Raw genomic sequence first — 18,723 nt, 5'->3', positions numbered from 1 at the left:
ATTTAAACGAAGCATGGACATTTTCATTTTATTTTCCAAAAAACAAAAATTCATAGAGTTAAGGTAAATCTTGCCAGGTAAATCTTCTAGTATTTAGAGACAATATTTCTGCATCAGTCATTGAAGCTACTTGAGCTTTCAGCTCCTAAAGAACGTTACGATTTGAAGTTTCCACTTTATGTAACTTAATTCCAAGGCAGCCATCGAAACATCCAACATAGGAATTGCCATACTGCATTAGACACACGGTCCATCCAGGTCAGCATCCGGTCTTCAATAGTGCACAGCACCACAATGTCTCCGAGGAAGTTCCCAGAAACCCAGAGTGGGAAGATTCTTCCGAGAAGGTTGCCTCCTAATAGAAATTGTTTTAAGCCTTAAAACACAAGTATTTTTTATATCTTGTTCAAAAATTTCTTTTTGTCTTGACTGTTGAGAGACACTGGATAATATCAATTACTAATAATTCACGTTATTGGATAATAGTTACTAATAATCTCATATTTATATAGTGCCTCTCTGCCCAAGAGATCATAGAACACTTTGTACACTTGAAAATTTCTTCACCCATCACCAGATTACAGCTGCCTCTGGAGTGGAACACATCAGCTGTTTGAATTGTATGCCATATGGCTTAGGACAGAAGGGTGGGGGGAACACACACCCACTCAAAATGGACTAAGCAGAATGGCATTAGATGAGGTTGACATTCATTGTGTTGCTTTCCTTTTTAGCACTGGGATGTGTTTCGAACAATTACAGAAGTTTTTATCCTGGTTCCTGCACTGGTTGGCTTGAAGGGTAACCTTGAAATGACCCTAGCATCCAGACTGTCTACTGCTGTAAGTGTAAAGGGGGAGTGTGGAGGAGTGAACAGGAAGGAATCCTTTTAGCAATAGGACCTACTTTTATGTGTACATAGAATCCATGGGCTGGAAGAAACCTCAGGATGTCATTGAGTCCAGCACCCTGCCCAAAGCAGGACCAACCCCAACTAAATCATCGCAGCCAGGGCTTTGTCAAGAGGGGATTTAAAAACCTCTAGGGATAGAGATTCCACTATGTGTGTGACCAAGAGAGACAAAGACCCCGTCCTCTTCGCTGTGTAGGGGTACGTCTAGACTACAGGTTTTTTTCAACAGAGGCTTTGTCAACCGGTACCGTCGACAATGCCTCTGTCGAAAAAGAGCATCTAGACTACAACCAGTACTGTTGACAAAGCAAGGTGCTTTTTGAACAGAGAGTCTAGACGCGCTCTTTTGAAAAGCACAGTTTGCGTGCAATAGCGCCTTTCTTCAACAGAGTACAGTTGAAAAAAGGCGTTATTCCTCGTAGAATGAGGTTTACCACCGTCGATAAAACTGCCGCTTTCTGTTGACGTACTGTCGACAGAACGCGGCGGTAGTGTAGACGCAGGTATAGTTTTGTCAACGAAACCCTGTAGTCTAGACACGCCCTATATAGAGCAGAGACCACATCCCTTTCCCTGCTAAGCTGATACCTCCCCTTCCCTGAAACATCTTGTATTAAATAAGATTTGTGCCTGACTCTGTAACTGCTCAGTTCTTAAAGGATAATTCATCCATGAGTGTCCAGCTGCCGGTGTCAGAGAGTGTTGCAAAACTTGAGAGAGGCTAAAGAGTACATAGGCTGTATGCACAGTGGCTACCGATGATGGACTATGAACTGCACTTCTGAGCTGCCCCTCACTGTGTCCTCTGACCATTCTTGGCAGTGAGCTGTCCAAGCAGACTAATCTTTCCAAGGCGTCTTGACACCTTCAGTAGCTTCTGCAACTCATGGCATGATCTAGCCCCACTGGCAGTGGCGTGACCTGTCCTTTGGGAGTCCTTTTGTTGGTTTGGGGAATGCCCATAATACAAATCTGCCCCTTGGACATAGGGATTTTACATTTCAATTAATCAACTAATTGAGTAATTGATAGAATTTTCATCGACTACTCTATTAGTCGATAAGGGGGGCACTCACTGTCCCACTGTGCCTCTTCCTTTGAAATGTACAAGAGCCACCCACGGCTCTCCCTTTAAAATATGGCTCTTGTCCATTTCAAAGGGAGAGGCACAGATGGGTTTTCCCTGCCTCAGGGTTTTCCCTAAGTAGCCTGAAAATGGAAGAGATTATTTAGTGCATATAGCCTGTTCCTTCACGAGTCTTATTCTGAAAGGTCTTTTTTCCCTTGTGGGGAGAAGGCTGGGTTTTGTTTGTTTGTTTGTTTGTTTGGGGGGGGAGGTTGTTATAGTGTAATTTCTCTTCTGTTTGCACAGCACAATCCCCTCAGTGGTTTCCATCAACATTACCACTCATGAGGGTACCAAAGATCTATGGGTGCTGTCAAAGGCCAGAGCCAGCCTCCCTTACCTGTAAGAAGTGACTAAACGGTGGTTTTTCTGTCCCATGGCAGCCCTGAGCTCCTGACACTGTAGATCAGCATTTTAAAGGCAGGTGCCTGAGCTGTGCACTGTGGAATTTGCACATTTGTGCATACAGTCTGCACTGGGATGTTGGCATTCGGTGGGCACTCACATATGGGATCTGCTCATGCAGACATGGTACATAATAGCTCAAGTACCTGCCTTAGAAAGTCTGGCCCAGCATGTCTGCTGATATCCTACCTGCCTTCAAGAGAAAAGCTCTGAATTCTGATGCCTGTCAGAGGCTAGGGCAAGGGAATTCTTATTACTGAGAAGGGGGGGAGGTTAAGAGGACTGGGGACACTGGCTAGCATCTGTAGTCATGCTGGCTTTACCTTGCCCCTTCTGAGGGTCCAAGTGAAACCCTCTTGCTATGTTCGGGTGTTGCCAGTGCCAGAGGGACAGCAGCCCTTTCACTTTCTCTCTTGATTTCCAGGCGAACACTGGACAGATGGATGATACCCAGGAACAGTGGAAAATGGCTACCTGCAATTTGGCCTTGATTCAGGTAAACTACCCCAAAAGGAGCTGGAAAAGGCTCCTTTCTTTTGTTAAACTGTGCCCTTTTAGGCTGTTCCCTCTTGGGAAGTCATACTGGGCTAGACTGTGGAGCACACATCTCCTGCTGGCTGTGTCAGATAATTTATTATTAGTGGCATGGAATCTGCCCCTATGTAAACCCTATTGACTCCGGCAATTCTGCATTAAAATCCTGTGATTAACCTTGAGGTTGCATGTAGTGGTATAATGGGTGTGCTTCCATGCTAATAGCATTTGTACTACACAATGCCTTTGCACACCCTTTCACGTCTTTTCTCTCAGCTATCGGCAGCACTTCTGCGGATAGGGATTCTACATTTTGTTGAGCCAGGAATAGGGCTGTCAAGCGATTTAAAAAATAAATTATGATTAATCGTGCTGTTAAACAATAATAAGACTCCAGCTGATCATGGGCTCCACGTTGCGCTGCCCCCTTTGAAACGCTGCCATGACGCTTCAAAAGGACAATGCCGCAGGAGCCTAGGATCAGCTGGAGTCCCCAGCTGGAGTCCCTCAGTGCGCAGCGCTGCCCCCTTTGAAACGCTGCAGTGGTGTTTCAAAGGGGCAGCATGAGCGGAGCCTAGGATCAACTGTGCAGCACTGCCCCTTTGAAACACTGCAGCAGAGTTTAAAAGGGGCAGTGCCTCGGGAGCCCAGGATCAGCTAGAGTCCCCAACTGACCCGTGGCTCCATGCAGTGCTGCCCCTTTGAAATCCCACCGCGGCATTTCAAAGGAGCTCCATGCAGCGCTGCCCCTTTGAAATGTCACAGTGGTGTTTCAAAGGAGCAGTGCAAGAGAAGCACAGGATCAGCTGTGCGGTGCTGTCAGTGCCACGGGAGCCCGTGATCAACTGGAGTCCCTAGCTGACCCCGGGCTCCACTTGCGTTGCCCCTTTGAAACACCCATGATGACAAAATGGGTGCCTATCCAGAACTTCACAGCAGGGATATAACTTGGAGCCTCCTGCTTCAAAATGATCTCCATGTCTTGTTAGTGCCATGTTAGCAGTGAGATCACACTCTCCTGCTTGGGGTCACTGACCCCAGATGGAACACTGCCTACCTGCTGATTTTTGCCCAACAGGTACAGGCCACTGTAGTGGGGCTGCTGGCTGCAATAGCTGCTGTCATCCTGGGAGCATTCTCCAAGGGGCATGTAGAGCTGAATCAGGCTGCAGTGCTGTGTGCGAGCAGCGTGATGACAGCATTCATAGCTGCGCTCTCCCTAGGTAAGTCTCGTTAACCTGGTAATTTGGACCCTTTCCATGCACACCTGCCCTCCATGACCTGTTTGCTCCTTTCCCATCTGGAGACTGTTCTGTAGCTGATGTGAAACTATTTTGGGGTTGTGGTGGAACTGCCAGTGGGCAGGGAGCCACGTCCCAAAAATATTACTGGATTATTAAAATCACTGCCACAGATTAGCATCTAGAAAGGCAGAAGACTCGATGCACCATTGAGAAAGAGAGAGCTTCCCTCTCTCCCCTAATTGGCGGTGAGGTGTGCTGGTGTGGTGGGGCCAGTTTGTCCTGATGTTGTCCATGCTGTATCTGTTCTGTGGAGAGAACATTTCAATTTCCAGGGCAAGTCCAAAAATCTCCATTATCATCATCCTATGCCTGGCACTGACCTCTAGGTGCTGCCATCCATCAGTCCAGCAGAAGGAAGTTGGTCATGGGGCTTCTCTGTGACTTTGAGGTCCTTTTTGGGGTCCTGATCCATGCACACATCTGGATAGAATTCTTATGGGTGTTGTCTGCTCTCTTCTTGAATGCCTTCTTGGAGCTGCAGGTGTGTTGTCTGGGCTCTTCTGCTCCATGTCCCTTTTAATCCCTGTTGTTCTTGTGTCCTGAAGCCCAATCCTCTGTGATCTGTTTTTGTCCTCTGTGGTCTGTTGATTTCTGAGTTTTGTGATTTCTCCTGCACCCGATGACTGGACCATTAATTGGCTCTGCTCTTTCACCGCATCTCTCTCTCTCGCACTTCTCTCTCGGAGCATGCCCAGCTAGGGAAATGTGTATGCTTGTGACAAGGGATGGGAAATGGCTGTCAGAGCTGTCCCTTTCCTCAAGCAAAGTCCAGGGTAGGTCAGTATGATCGAGTGCTTAAAGCAAGGGGCTGGAAGTCTGCACCCTTGAGTTCTATTCCTGGTTATGTCTTTGACTGACTTTTTGAACTTGGACAAAATCACTTCTCATCTCTAGCTGTCTGCCCCATCTGTGAAATGAAGATAAATAGAGCAGCATTCTTGGCAGGCCAGTCCATGGTGATGTCATTGCAAGGAGTGTCTGGTGAAAGGGAAGAGTAGGAATTCACACATCTGCCACAAGAGGGTGGCGTAACATCTTTATTAGTGAATGAGTGGGCAGCAATTTGTTTTTACAGTTGCCAATCCTCCAGGATTGCCCTGGAGTCTCCAGAAGTTAAAGATTAATCTTTAATTCAAGATTATGTCATGTAACAAAACCTACAAGAATACATCCAAACAAAATTGGCAACCTTGTGTGTTTCAGCTGCCCTGCACACATGGAGTTTTCTAAGAAAAAGAGGACAAGTCAGAACATAGGGATGTACCCAGGCCAGAGTCCAAGAACAATGGAGATACATGTACTGAGAAGCACTAGACTAGTTCTCAGAAGTCTCTTAAAAACCTCACTGCTTTTATTAACCTTTGTTCCTCCAAGGATCTGACTGGATATAAAAAGGAAGGACTTCGACAGACCTTCCATTGACAGTGTTTTTCCTAGCTAGAGTGACAAGTCACTGTTGTGTGGGTGTGTGTAACAAAGGAAGCAGGTTGTGTTTGTGTGTCGAAGGGGAGACAAGTGATTTGCTCTGTGGGGAAGATGTGTTTGCGTGTTTTGGGGGAGCATTTTGTACACGTGTTAGAGGTGAGATGACGTATGTGTGTGAGCTTTGGTCTAGGGGGCTGGAGGTGTGGTGTTCGGAAGAGTGCAGTATGTTCCAGGCATGCATGGAGACTCAGCGCTTGGAAGTCTTTGCGAGCAAACAAGGGTGTTATCCTTTCCTGCCTCCTCAGCGCCACGCCATCAGTGGTCAGCATAGTGCCGTGGGGCAGTGGCAGAGGACATGATGCGCTGGGAGGCTCCAAGGTAATTTGACGTGGGTTTTGGAGACTGCTGCCCTTAGCAGTCAGAATACAGAGGAGTCATCCTGATAAATGTATCTAGTGGTTGACTTGCCCACAGATAGACTTTTTTTCTGATCTCTGCCAAGGTCTCATTTTCTCAAGTGAAGTGAACTGAACTGTTATTGTTGCTGTGAGTCTCCAAAGCATTTTGCTGCACTCTCTGCTGGTTTGGACTGTTGTCACGGGGCATTCTCCCATTCTCAGAATCTGATTCTCACCTGTTCTTTGGCATTTCGTCTTGGCCTTTCCAGCTTATATTAAAAAGTCAAAATTACTCCCTCACCACGTAGCCTAAGACTGTGACTCAGGTCCTGAACTGCAGCTGAATTTTGCTTGGCAAACTTCGGGATGGGGGTGTGTATGTGGCTAGGAAACACTCTGATATCTCCTTGATCCTGAAGTGTCCTTCTTCCAGGCCAGGCCCCCTTGTAAATTAAAACAGCTCAGAGAGCTGCGGTCTCCAAGCAGCTGTTCTGGGAGCCAGGGATCACTAGGGGAAAGGAATACCCAGCCAAGATCCTTATGCTGGGGGTGTGGAGATGCTTGTAACCTATAATAGCAGCCCATGCCACGTGGGAATTCAGAATCAAAAGAAGAAGTCTGAATAATACTGAATTCCATTCTGAAACATGCCTTTGTGCTGTGGAATCTAGATGTGATGCCAGAGATGCATATTTATGAGCGTGCTTTGCTCTCGGTCCTACTTCAATCCAGTAGAGACTAGCCTGATGAAAGGAAGCATGTACATTTGGGCCATGCAGTGGTGTCTGCACTGAGCTGCGGTGTTTGCTTTGCTGTGTTTATCCCCATGGGTCTGTTCTGATTATGTCTTCTGTGGAAGAGCCTTGCTCGTCAGTGAGAACAATGGGGCCTTTTGCTGGGTGTGACCGAACTGTGCTTGGGGCAGCATCTAAGTACTGGCAAAGGCAACTTTATGCCACCTTGGGCCATTCTGGAACCAGGCCAATGTTGGCAGAGTGCGGAGCCCCCACAAAATACAGCATTGTCCTCTGTGTCTGAACCCCTGGTCTGCTTCTTCCCTAGGTCTGGTGATGATCGGCGTAATCATCTGTGCACGGAAGGTGGGGATCAATCCAGACAATGTCGCCACTCCCATAGCAGCGAGCCTTGGAGATTTGATAACCCTTTCTCTGCTAGCAGGAATCAGCAGCACCCTCTTTAAATACATAGGTAAGGTACATACCAGAGGACCTGCAGCTCTGCTCTTGGGGAAGTCTCTGGACAGGACGAGCTGTTCAGTGTTTGAAAGGAAACGTGCCGATTCCTGGGAATATTAAATCTAAACTGGACCCAGCGTTACAACAGTGGATGGACTTATAGGGCCATGGAGGTGGAAGATAGATATGGAAAAAAATGTGTAGGTTAAGTCCCATGCCTGACCAGTTTATTATAAGGTTTTTAGGACCATTCAGTGGACTGGAGATAATGTTGTCTAGTGGTTAGAGCAGAAGATGGGGCTTCAGGACTCCTAGGTTCTATTTCTGCATCTGTCACAAACTCACTGCAACAGTGGCTGAGTCACTTATGTGCTCTTTGCCTTTGCACTCCCATGTGTAAAATGGGAATAATAATGCTCCCCACTTGACTAGACTTGTGAGACTTAGATGGTGTCCTCTGATCTTCTGGGAGTACAAAGCTTTATCATCATCTTAGAATTGGCGAGAGAATATATTCTCCTAGAGTGATCCTCTTTAAGCCAGTGCTGTGATTGCTGTGCTAACTATGCCCTGAGGGTATCGCTACACAACATCCAGACATCTGTTTTCTTTGCTGCGTAGACATAATCCAAAAGGTGACAGATTGGTTAAAACCTTGGCACTTGAACTGCTTTATGGGCCTGGTTAATTCACAGTACATGTTTGGAGCAGGAGAGCAGAGCAGTGTGATTTGTGCTTTAATTGATGTTCAGTAATCGCTAAGCCAAGCAGAGGCGTAGCGAGGGTGTTATGCGCCTGGGGGCAAAGGAAAAATTTGCACCCTTCCCTCCCCCCGCCGCAATTTGGCACGGCCCGAACCTGGTGCACAGCCGAGGGGAACTTGTACGACATCTTCCCATGAGCAGAATGAGTTTTGTGTTGTGCACCAGTACTGAGTTCATGGGGCTTGTTTGGATGTGCCACTGTGGCACCCAAGTTATTAATAAATATTTTATAAACCTCTACCTTTCCCCTCTGCTGCCATGTCTCCTCCCCTTGCTCCATCAGCTCCCCTGGTGCCTGCTGCCCCCCAACTCCTCACCCTCCTCTGCTGTCCTGACTCCTTCCCTTCTCATTGCCCTCAGCCCTCCTGCGACCTGCCCCCATCCACCAGCCCTTCTCTCCCCCCTGTGCCCACTCCTCCAGGAGACCCTCTCTGATCATGTGAGCTACCCCTCCTCATCCCCTCTCCTAACACCTCCCACTACACACCTGCCCTGCCTCTCTCCTCTGGTGCTGATCCCTCCCCTGCAGGTGTCTGCCCTTCTGCTTCACCCCCAGAATCCCCTGGCACCTGCACCTTCCCTTACCCCTGAACCCTCCTGGTTCCTCCCTCACTGCCCTTGCCCCCTTTTTCCCTGATGCCCACCCCCTCACCACTCTCTGCCTCTGTGCCCTCACACATTACTTGCTCCATCCCCACCTTTCTCATGCCCACCCCTTCTTTCATGCCTTCTCCCAGCACCTCCCCTCCTGCCTCTAGACTCCAATGCCCTTACCCTCTCCTCTCCCAGCCCCACCCTGTCCCCCCTCCCACTGACACCTCCCCTCCTGCCCTTTTCCTTATTGTCTCCACTTGGCCCCCTGGCATTTGTTTCTCCTCCAGGCTGTCCCTTGGTGCCTTCCTCTCCCACTCCCTCCCCCTCCGCACAAGCCCCTTCGTCTCCCACCCCTTCCCGTCCCCCTCCGCACAAGCCCCTTCGTCTCCCACCCCTTCCCGTCCCCCTCCGCACAAGCCTCTTCCTCTCCCAGTTTTAAAGTCCTGGGCCATGACGTCACGCCCGGACGTCTCCCTGGTCACCTGGAAACACCGCGCATGGCAGCAGCAGCAGCAGCAGCACGCACCGGCAAGGGGAAGCTGACTGAATGCTGCGCACGGCCGGGACGGCCCAGGGCCGGGGGGATGCGTGGGGGGGCCAGCAGGTGGGGGCTGGGGCCCGCTCCAGGCAGGGCTGGGGGAGAGACCCAGCTCCACATATTGCTGGAGCCAGGGCCCCTGGCTCTGAATATTGCTGGAGCACGGGCACCACAAGCCCATGGAACTCGCCGCTCATGAACGTCAGGTGAGCCGGCGCAGCGTGCGCTTGCTCTCATCCTGGCCTGGTGCCTCCCTAGCATGGCGCCCAGGGGCAATTGTCCTCCCCCGCTCCCCCTTCGCTACACCTCTGAAGCCAGGTACCATAGTCCTGACCTTGAAAGAGAAAAGATCAAGAGTTGGATGGTTTTTTAAAATCTGTTGAGGATGTTTTTAAAAATTTGTAACAGTTAAACCCAAGCTTTCACTGAAAACTGAGATCTGAAAGTGAGAGACAGACAGCTGTTTCCTATTACAACAGTTTATTCTACGTACTCACAGATAGGGGAACAATTGAATCCACATCCCAAAGAGAGAGCGCAAGACCAGCAGAAGTCCAGTAGTCAACTCATTCTACTTCTCCTAGATTTCATATATGTATTTATTCAGTGTGCAGTTTCCCAAGATGCTGTCTCATCTGCCTAGACAAAACTGGTGTCTTTCAGAATCTCCACAGCCAGTAATACCTCTCAGGGACTGCATTATAGAATAAGGTGATATATAAAATAACATACAAATACAGTAGAGAGTAGCAATACATGTAAGGGGCTGTCACGGCAGCTAAGGACATAATTCTGGTGGGTTTTTTTTCAGTAGCCCTCTGGCAGGGGATTGGTTACATTGTGTCAGCCACTAGTGTGACATCACCCAATTGGTCGGTTTTCTTAATTCCCAGGGTTCCAAACTCTTCTACATTTCAGTGGAGGTGAGAGGGATGTGCGACAGGATGTGTGATCCTACAGATCTTATGCTCTGAAGTTTTCATGCCTGGACCACAGAGTTAGGGTACGTCTACACTACAGCGCTAATTCGAACTAACTTAGTTCGAATTAGTTAATTTGAACTAAGCTAATTCGAACTAACGCATCCAGACTAAAAAACTAGTTTGAATTAGCGTTTTGCTAATTCGAACTAGCATGTCCACATTAAGTGGACCCTGAACCGGGGTTAATGATGGCCGGAAGCAGTGCCAGCAGGGCATCAGATGAGGACTTAGAGCGTGGAGTTGCTGCGTCAGGCTAGCCGAGGGCTGCGCTTAAAGGGACCCGACCCCCACCCCGGACAGACAGTTCTTAAGGGTGCCCCGCTTGCAAAGCAGTCCTGGCTTGGAGTGCCCTGAGTGCCCACACTGGGCACATCACAGCACTCAGCCATCAGACCGGCTGCACTTGCCGCAGGCTGCCATCTGGCGAGAGGGGACAATTGGGGGGCTGCAGGAGAGCTTCCACCCCCAGGAGCCCACAGAGCCAGCCCAGTCCTCCCCATCGGGGGCTCCTACCCCATTCCTCCCTCACCTCCTTCCACTTACCCTTCCCTAGCCCCCCTTCCTGATGTACAAAATAAAGAAAACGTGGTCAAAAATAGAATCTCTCTTTATTGAACAAAACTGGGGGAGACTGGAAAAAGGAGGTGGGAGAGAGGAAGAGAGAAGGTGGGAGAGGGGAGGGCAAATGATCAGAGGTTTGGAAGAGGTCCCATATGAAGAGAGGCTAAAGAGACTGGGACTTTTCAGTTTAGAAAAGAGGAGACTGAGGGGGGATAGGATAGAGGTCTCTAAAAGCATGAGTGGGGTGGAGAGGGTGCATCAAGAAAAGTTCTTCATTAGTTCCCATAAAGAAGGACTAGAGGACACCAAAGGAAAGGAATGGGTAGCAGGCTTCAAACTAGTAACAGAAAGTTGTTCTTCACAAAGCAAAGAGTCAACCTGTGGAACTTTTTGCTGCAGGAGGCTGTGAAGGCTAGAACTGGAACAGAGTTTAAAGAGAAGTGAGATCAAGTCATGGAGGTTGGGTCCATGGAGTGGTATTAGCCAGGGGGTAGGAGTGGTGTTCCTGCCCACAGTTTGTGGAAGGCTGGAGAGGGATGGCACGAGACAAATGGCTTGGTCACTGTCTTCGGTCCATCCCCTCCAGGGTCCCTAGGGTTGGCCGCTGTCGGCAGACAGGCTACTGGACTAGATGGACCTTTGGTCTGACCCAGGACGGCCATTGTAAGCTCAGGGCTCAGGGTCAGGAGTCTCCTGGGAGCCGCTAGCCTGGTCCCGGGAAGAGGGGGCGGGCTGGGGGGCATCGGGTGGCTGGCTCGATCTGTGCCAGGTGCAGGTTCTGTCCCCCCTCCGTCTCCTCTTTTCTAAGCTGAAAAGTCCCAGTCTCTTTAGCCTCTCTTCATATGGGACCTGTTCCCAACCCCTGATCATTGTACTTGCCCTCCCCTCTCCCAGCCTCTCTCTTCCCCTCTCCCACCTCCTTTTCCCAGTCTCCCCCAGTTTTGTTCAATAAAGACAGATTCCATTTTGGAAGACATGTAATCTTTATTTTATACATCAAGAAGAGCGGCTAGGGAAGCGTAAGTGTAAGGAGGTGAGGGAGGAATGGGACACGAGTCCCCGATGGGGAGGACTGGGCTGGCTCTGCGGGCTTCTGGGGGTGGAAGCTCTCCTGCAGCCCCCCCAATTGCCCCTTCTCCCCAGATGGCAGCCTGCGGCAAGTGCAGCCGGGATGATGGCTGGGTGCTGTGATGTTCCCAGTGTGAGTAGTCCGGGCACTCCAAGCCAGGACTGCTTTGCAAGTGGGGCACCCCTGAGAACTGTCTGTCCAGGGTGGGGGTCGGGTTCCTTTAAGCACAGCCCTCGGCTAGCCTGAGACAGCATCTCCACGCTCTAAGTCCTCCTCTGATGCCCTGCTGGCACTGCTTCCGGCCATCCTTAACCCCGGTTCAGGGTCCATTTAATGTGGACATGCTAGTTCGAATTAGCAAAACGCTAATTCGAACTAGTTTTTTAGTCTGGATCCGTTAGTTCGAATTAGCTTAGTTTGAATTAACTAATTCAAACTAAGTTAGTTCAAATTAATGTTGTAATGTAGACATACCCACTGAGTAGTACATAACTAGACAGTGATAATTGGAGTCCTTGCTTAATAAAATACTACAGGGTAAGGATGGCAAAGGCCTGCCACAAAGATTCAAAAGGGAGTTGTTCCATTGATTACAGTAGGAGTTGAATTGCACATTATTGATGTGAAAATCCTCTGTGTGTGGTTTAAAAATAAGCTAATTGCCAAATGCCCGAAAAAGCAAGGGGATATTTAGCATCTAACTCATTTGGATGTCCCATCATGCATTTTTGCTTCCTGTCCTAGCTGGCTTGAGAAGTGCTGTGCACTGTTAAACAGCTGCTGTTTGCACCCCAGAAGAGGCTGCATTTTGGTGGTGGGTGCACTTTACCTCCCTGTGTAAAAAAGCTTTCATAAGGGTAAGATATTACTCTAAGAAAGTTAATGCTGTGTTACATTTCTACCCTAGGGCCCTGACAACACCTTCGGGAAAATGCATGTATTAAGCTTGCTTTATATTGGAATACCTGCCCAAACTGTGTTGCAGCTGGCCCATCTTTGCCTTAATACAGAGAGCAGATGGAGAGCCCTGTAGAAAAATTATTAGCATATCAAAAGGCCTGGCACAATCCCGGTTGCTTGGAGGTGCTTCCTTCTGGTGCTGAGTCATGTTTGTTTTCTTGTAGGGCAGCATTTTTAAGCGCCGTTTGCTTCTGAAGGTTGTTTCAAGGTTATACCGCTACCAAATGGAAAAGTAGTTAATAGAAATGCACATGAATGAAGCAGTACATTCCTGCCCCTTCACTGTCTGATGTATGGAGCACTGGAAACAGCAGTTGTCCATCTGTTTTCCCGCCATTAATAGCCAGTGGTTTAGAGGAAGGCGTGAAATGCCCCCTTATATCTATTTATGGCATAACTTGCTATAGGAACAGTTTCTTTTTAGCTCCAGTGAGTTCGCAGTTGACATACCCCTGAAATAAAAGGGCTTATATTCCGTATACATTTTCATCCAATCTAATGAAGCCACCTAAACATCCAGATTCATATCACCATCTAATTTGATTTGAATCCTCCTAATCTCTTGGTCTCAGCACTGTCTTGTGCCAGTGAGTTTCACAGGTGAATTATGGACTGTGGGGGGGTAAAAAGCACCTGAAGGATGTGATGTTGCAAAAGATACATGAAGACTTCAGTTGCAGGCATTGCTTCCTTTCTTTCAGTCGGTCAGAATGTAATGGTTGGTCCAATCAGACTTACAGTGTTGTGGATTTGGAGGCATATAAATCGCATTTAATTTTGAATTTCTTTTCTATGCCAGATGTGAAATACCTTTCGCCTCTGATCTGCGCTGTGTTTATTATCATGATTCCTCTTTGGGTTGCCGTTGCCAAGCAAAGTCCTTCCATTGCTGAGGTGCTGAAGTCTGGATGGCAGCCGGTGATTGTCGCAATGAGCATCAGCAGGTAAACCTAGGAACCACCCTACCTGCACTCCACCCCCCGAAGATCCTTCTTTCTCTTTCAGGCAATAACAACCAACCTAATCCAAGGTCCAAGACAGTGTCCAGAAAAAAATTCTGCCTGCTTGAGATTCCAGTGATAATTGATAGTGACATAGAAATTTTAAATTCTATTGCCCTCGGGATCTGCCATTGTTAGAGGCACTTTGATGGACCAATGTCTTCCATAAACCAGACACATCTGCTGCATTGTCAAATGCACCCTGTACAACTATCATTGTTATTGGTGTTGGGGTAGCACATAGGAACCCCAGTCATGAACCTCATTGTGTTAGATGCTGGACTAATACAGAACAAAAGAGAGACTGCCTCATACAGTCTCTCTATGCTGCACCTGGTAACAGATGACTGGTAACAAGCTTCCATTTTGTGTCATTTTAACAGCATTGGTGGGCTGATCTTGGACAAAACAGTCACTGACCCAAACTTCGAAGGCATGGCAGTTTTCACTCCTGTGATTAATGGTAGGTTGAGGGTGGGGGTTTATATCTTTGTCCTTTCGCTGCCAGAGGGCTGGGTTCACATGCCAGTTCATGTTACCAAGGAAAATGAGTCTGGAGATTTCATCTGGGTCTTCCTTTATCCACATCACATGTTGTAGAACAATTGTCAGTTTCAAGCTATGCCTGTAGCGCAGCCCAAGGTGTAATTGCAGCTTGTGTAGGCATACCCAGACTACCTTTAATTTAGCTGGTGTGATTAAAAATATCAGTGAAGACACAGTGGCATGGGCTGTGTGCGCTCAGAGCCCTGGGTACATACACACGCTCCTGGATTGGGCTCAGATCTATGCCAGTCACTTGCTATTTTGAACCTTGCTAGCTAGGTTAGTTAGCACGAGTATGCCAACCTGAGCTGCAGCCTTGCCTCTGATTGCAGTCTATACATTACCTCTGATTGGGCGAGGCTCTGGAATGGAGTAGCAGGGGGGTGCTGCATGTCAGCACTGAGGTGTATTGACAGAGCTATGGGGAGGACCTTTGCATAACTCCAGTCTACTAAATCTGGGGGGTTGCTGTTAGTCTATGTCTACACTGAATTTAGACACACACAACTGGCCATGCCAGCCGACTTGAGCTTTTGGATCTCAGACAGAGGGGCTGTTTGACTGCAGAGTTAACATTTAGGCTCAGTTTGGAGTCCAGTCTCTGGGTTCCTTCAAGGTGGGAGGGTCCCAAGGATTAAGTTGCAGCTTGAACCCAAATATCTACACCACAGTTAAACTGTCCCTTAGCCTGAGCCCTTCAAGCCTGTGTCAGCTGGCACAGGCCAACTGGGGTTTTTTGATTGCAGTGTGGGCATACCCTAAATTTCATGTGCATTAAATCACTACAAAGTATCACAATAAAACCCATTTCCTTCCTCTCCCATGTCGACATTCTGAGCTGTGCAATCAGTCTCAGCTTCTGATACATTTGATGACCAAGATTAGCCAACTGTGGAAACACCCTGGGCTCTTGGTTTGCTTTTTTTTCTGATATAATGTTTAATGCAAGTTAGGCTCATTTCAGAGGAAACCAACATTTGTTAAGAAATTGCAGCATTTTTCCATTTGCAAAGCATTTTGTAATCTAGCAGCTCTTTAAGCCACAGAGATTCTCATGTCCACGAGATGTGGATATCAGACCTGTGTAAAAGTAGACGTGTTTGGGTAGGTCTACGCTGCAGTGGAAACCTAGGGTTTGAATTCAGACTCAAGACTAATCCCCCTTCCAACTACACACACATTGCACTGGCTCACATCTCATGACCTCATGGGAGTGGAGGGTCCAAGCTGGAGCCATGGAGAAAATGGAGCGAGCATCCCCGCCCACTGTGCTCCACTTCCCCCCGTGGCTCCTGCTGCCACAGAGCATACAAGGGGCTGCAATTGCTGCCCCTGTGCAGTACCAGGGCTCCCCCCCGCACCTCGATGATCCCCAAAGCTACATGCTCAGGGAATGGGGTGCCATGGTGAGAAGAGGGCAGGGCTCTGGCGGGAAGGGGCAGGTTTTGGGGCCAGTAAGGGACAGGTCCCATAGGTGCACCAAGAGTCCCAGGCTGGATTGCAAAATTGCTCCAGCTGGGGTTGGCCCATTTTTCATTTCAGGGAGTCAATTTGACAATATCACCCTTTAGGTAATATTATTATTGAATCAAGTCCTGAAGACTTTCCATGGCTTTTATTCTGGCAAATTTCACTTTCAGTGACAGAGTGCCTGAGAGAAAAGAAACCAGTAAAGGCTTCTTGTTTTATCCAGTGCATCCCATTCCCTCCCCATTGATGTGTATGTAGTTAGGAAATGCAGGAATGCTCCCTAGGATATAGTCTGTTGTCTAATGGAGAATGTAGTTGCTATTTCATGTTTGCCAGAATTAAACAATTGGGAAGGAACTAATTGCCTTTTAATTAGCTAACATGATTAGGCCTGCTTCATCCTCATCTGATTATTTCTCACTTAATAAGTGTATCAGATGCCTCCAAGTGAACAGATGATCACTGTCTGTGTCACTTGTGATTTAAATACTAAAGTCTCTCTACCTGAGTTCATCTGAGAACCAGAACTGAGAGCAGCAGCTGCCTTTGCAGTGGCTGTGTGCATCAGGTGTTTTCCAGAGATCAATAAATGTTGGCCGGACTTGCCTCATTGCTGGAGATTATGCAGCGTGTATCACTTGTCATAACAAGCACAAGTTTCAGCAGAGAATGTTTTATATAAATCCATCAAAAAGAGACGTTCATCTGAACTTTCTTCTTGCCGTGACGTTTGTGAGTGTTCCTAGCATGTGAATAAAACAGTACCACAATGATTCATGGGGTTGGGTTTATCTTTCCTTACCCACCACTCTCACTATGCATTTGAGCAGATTCAGGTTGGCCAATTTTCTGCTAAATCCCTATAAATCAATGCATTGTGTGTGCTTCTTGCTGTTTATGGAATAGTTGCATTTTGCACTTACAGGTGTTGGCGGGAATCTGGTTGCCATCCAAGCCAGCCGCATCTCCACATTCCTGCACTTCTGGAGCATGCCTGGAGTCCTGCCGTACAAGATGAGGCAGAACTGGCCCAACCCATGCACTACGTTCTTCATGTCAGGTAGACCGTGAACTCCAGATTTGCACCTCACAACACCCATCATCCCAACGAGAGCACTGTCACCCTTGTTGACCAAGGACCAAATGTGTTGTGGAGAGTATTCTGAAGTTTCCACTTCTAGGAAAGGAATAGGAGTTGAAAGTTGAGATACCTTGGCAAGGGGCAGGTTGTGAGAAGTTGGTTCCTGTTGCTTATGTTGTACTTGTTCTGTGGATGGACCGGGAACATTGGCCTCCAGAGTGTGGTACTGGCAACAAGCCATTTGAAAATAAACTTCAAATTCACTCTGATGGAGAGTCACCCTTTGTAACAGGGGCTGTCTTAGATGCCCCAGGGCATGGATTAATAGCAGACTGTAGCACATGGTGGGGCTTACGCTGATCTTGCTCCTGTTGGGAAAATCAGGAATAGTTCCGATCAAAGTAATGGAGTTACACTGGCACAAGCAAAATCCAAATCTGGTCTCTGTTACTTTTAGATGACTGACTCATGTTGCTTTTCCACTAGAAGTCTGTGCACTGATGAATGGGCAGAGTCAGAGCTAGGAAAGTGGATCATAAGTGATTCATAGCAGGAGCTGAGTGGGGACCAGAACTGTGTAGGACAGCTGAATGGAACAGCTGTGGGAAGCCTAAGCAAGAGGATCAGGAGAGAGTGAGGGAGCTGAGTATGTACATAAACTATGGTTTTATGATGACATTAATGCCAGAAAAAGCTGCCGGGGGCAGTCGTAGAAATACTTCACATGGCAATAGCTTTGCTTTTTATTCTAGCAAAGGTGGTAGCAGTGAGATTTGCCAGGATGGATAAAACAGCTAGTTAGTTACACATGATCCCTAATGTAATATTACGGAACTGAATGTCATTCAGAAATGAGTTGTCAACAGTCCATGTCTTTCTCCTACTCCTCTGGTAGTGATATTTAACATTCACAAATATGTTTGTAGTCATTAAAAGTTGTTCAGCTGTACGCTTCTTTCCCCCTCGAGCAGTAGCCACTCTGGTTTGTTTTAATACATGTGTTCTCTGCAGGGGTGAATTCCAAGTCAGCCCGAGTTCTATTCCTGCTAGTTATTCCTGGACACCTCGTGTTCCTGTACACCATTCACTTCCTGCAGGGCGGGCACACAGCCATCACCTTCACTTTTGTGATGTTCTATCTGACTGCTGCTTTGTTGCAGGTAACAAAAATAGTGCATCTGAGCTAAGGGTTGAATCTAGGAGATACTTCTTAAGCAGGGAAAAACTCCAGAATCCCAAACATTGTTCCTTAGACTCAGACATCTGTTCCCACCGTGCTCACCCAGTGTCCATAGTACCAGGAATTATGAATGACAGGAGCATCCCTGTGCCAGATGTTGGCTATGTTGAACAGGCTTGTGTAGTTCTCGAGTCTCACTGCAGCAGTAATATTTTATTGGGCAAATAACAATCTCTAGTTTGAGAGTTCCTCCTCTCCCCCATTATCACTGCAAGGCTGATTTCACATGCCAGAGTAGAAACCTGTGGAGTGGGGGGACTTGATTTTGTGGGTCAGAGCTACATTCATCAGGGAGAAAATCCAGCAGCAAGCAGGCTGAGAGGGCGAGAGATCCCACATCCAAAATGAACAGCTCTACATAGACTTCAGACCACCAATTCCATTGGCTCTGCTTTTGCCCCTTTATCCTTTCACTATTCTGCCTTCCCAGCCCACATGCTCCAGTGTCCTACTCACAGAAATGTTGCCGTCACTTAAATTCATTGATGCTCTTGATACATTGATTCACCCTTTGAAATGAGTCATTCTACAAGTTCATTAGCTTGCAGGGTAAAAGATTTTGTTCCTCCTTTTGCTTCCCTTTACAATCAGGCTTGCACCTATGTGTGATTTCAT

At 47.7% G+C, this 18,723-nt stretch overlaps 1 protein-coding gene across 3 annotated transcripts in view; it reads left to right on the top strand.

Moving 5' to 3' along the window:
• SLC41A3 (solute carrier family 41 member 3) overlaps positions 1–18,723 on the top strand; it is a 39,043-nt gene that overhangs the window by 18,205 nt on the left and 2,115 nt on the right. For all 3 annotated transcript variants that reach the window (XM_006131256.5, XM_006131255.5, XM_006131257.5), the window contains 8 exons: positions 735–842; positions 2,869–2,940; positions 4,057–4,201; positions 7,168–7,314; positions 13,570–13,714; positions 14,155–14,234; positions 16,713–16,847; positions 17,880–18,028. In XM_006131256.5, coding sequence (XP_006131318.2) covers positions 735–842; positions 2,869–2,940; positions 4,057–4,201; positions 7,168–7,314; positions 13,570–13,714; positions 14,155–14,234; positions 16,713–16,847; positions 17,880–18,028 — 981 coding nt within the window. The remainder of the gene's footprint in view (positions 1–734; positions 843–2,868; positions 2,941–4,056; positions 4,202–7,167; positions 7,315–13,569; positions 13,715–14,154; positions 14,235–16,712; positions 16,848–17,879; positions 18,029–18,723) is intronic.

The sequence above is a fragment of the Pelodiscus sinensis genome, chromosome 11 (assembly GCF_052426305.1).
Source record: "Pelodiscus sinensis isolate ZL-2025 chromosome 11, ASM5242630v1, whole genome shotgun sequence".
Taxonomy (NCBI): domain Eukaryota; kingdom Metazoa; phylum Chordata; order Testudines; family Trionychidae; genus Pelodiscus; species Pelodiscus sinensis.
Note: the sequence above shows the minus strand (reverse complement) of the source record. Positions and strands in the feature narration are given on the sequence as shown.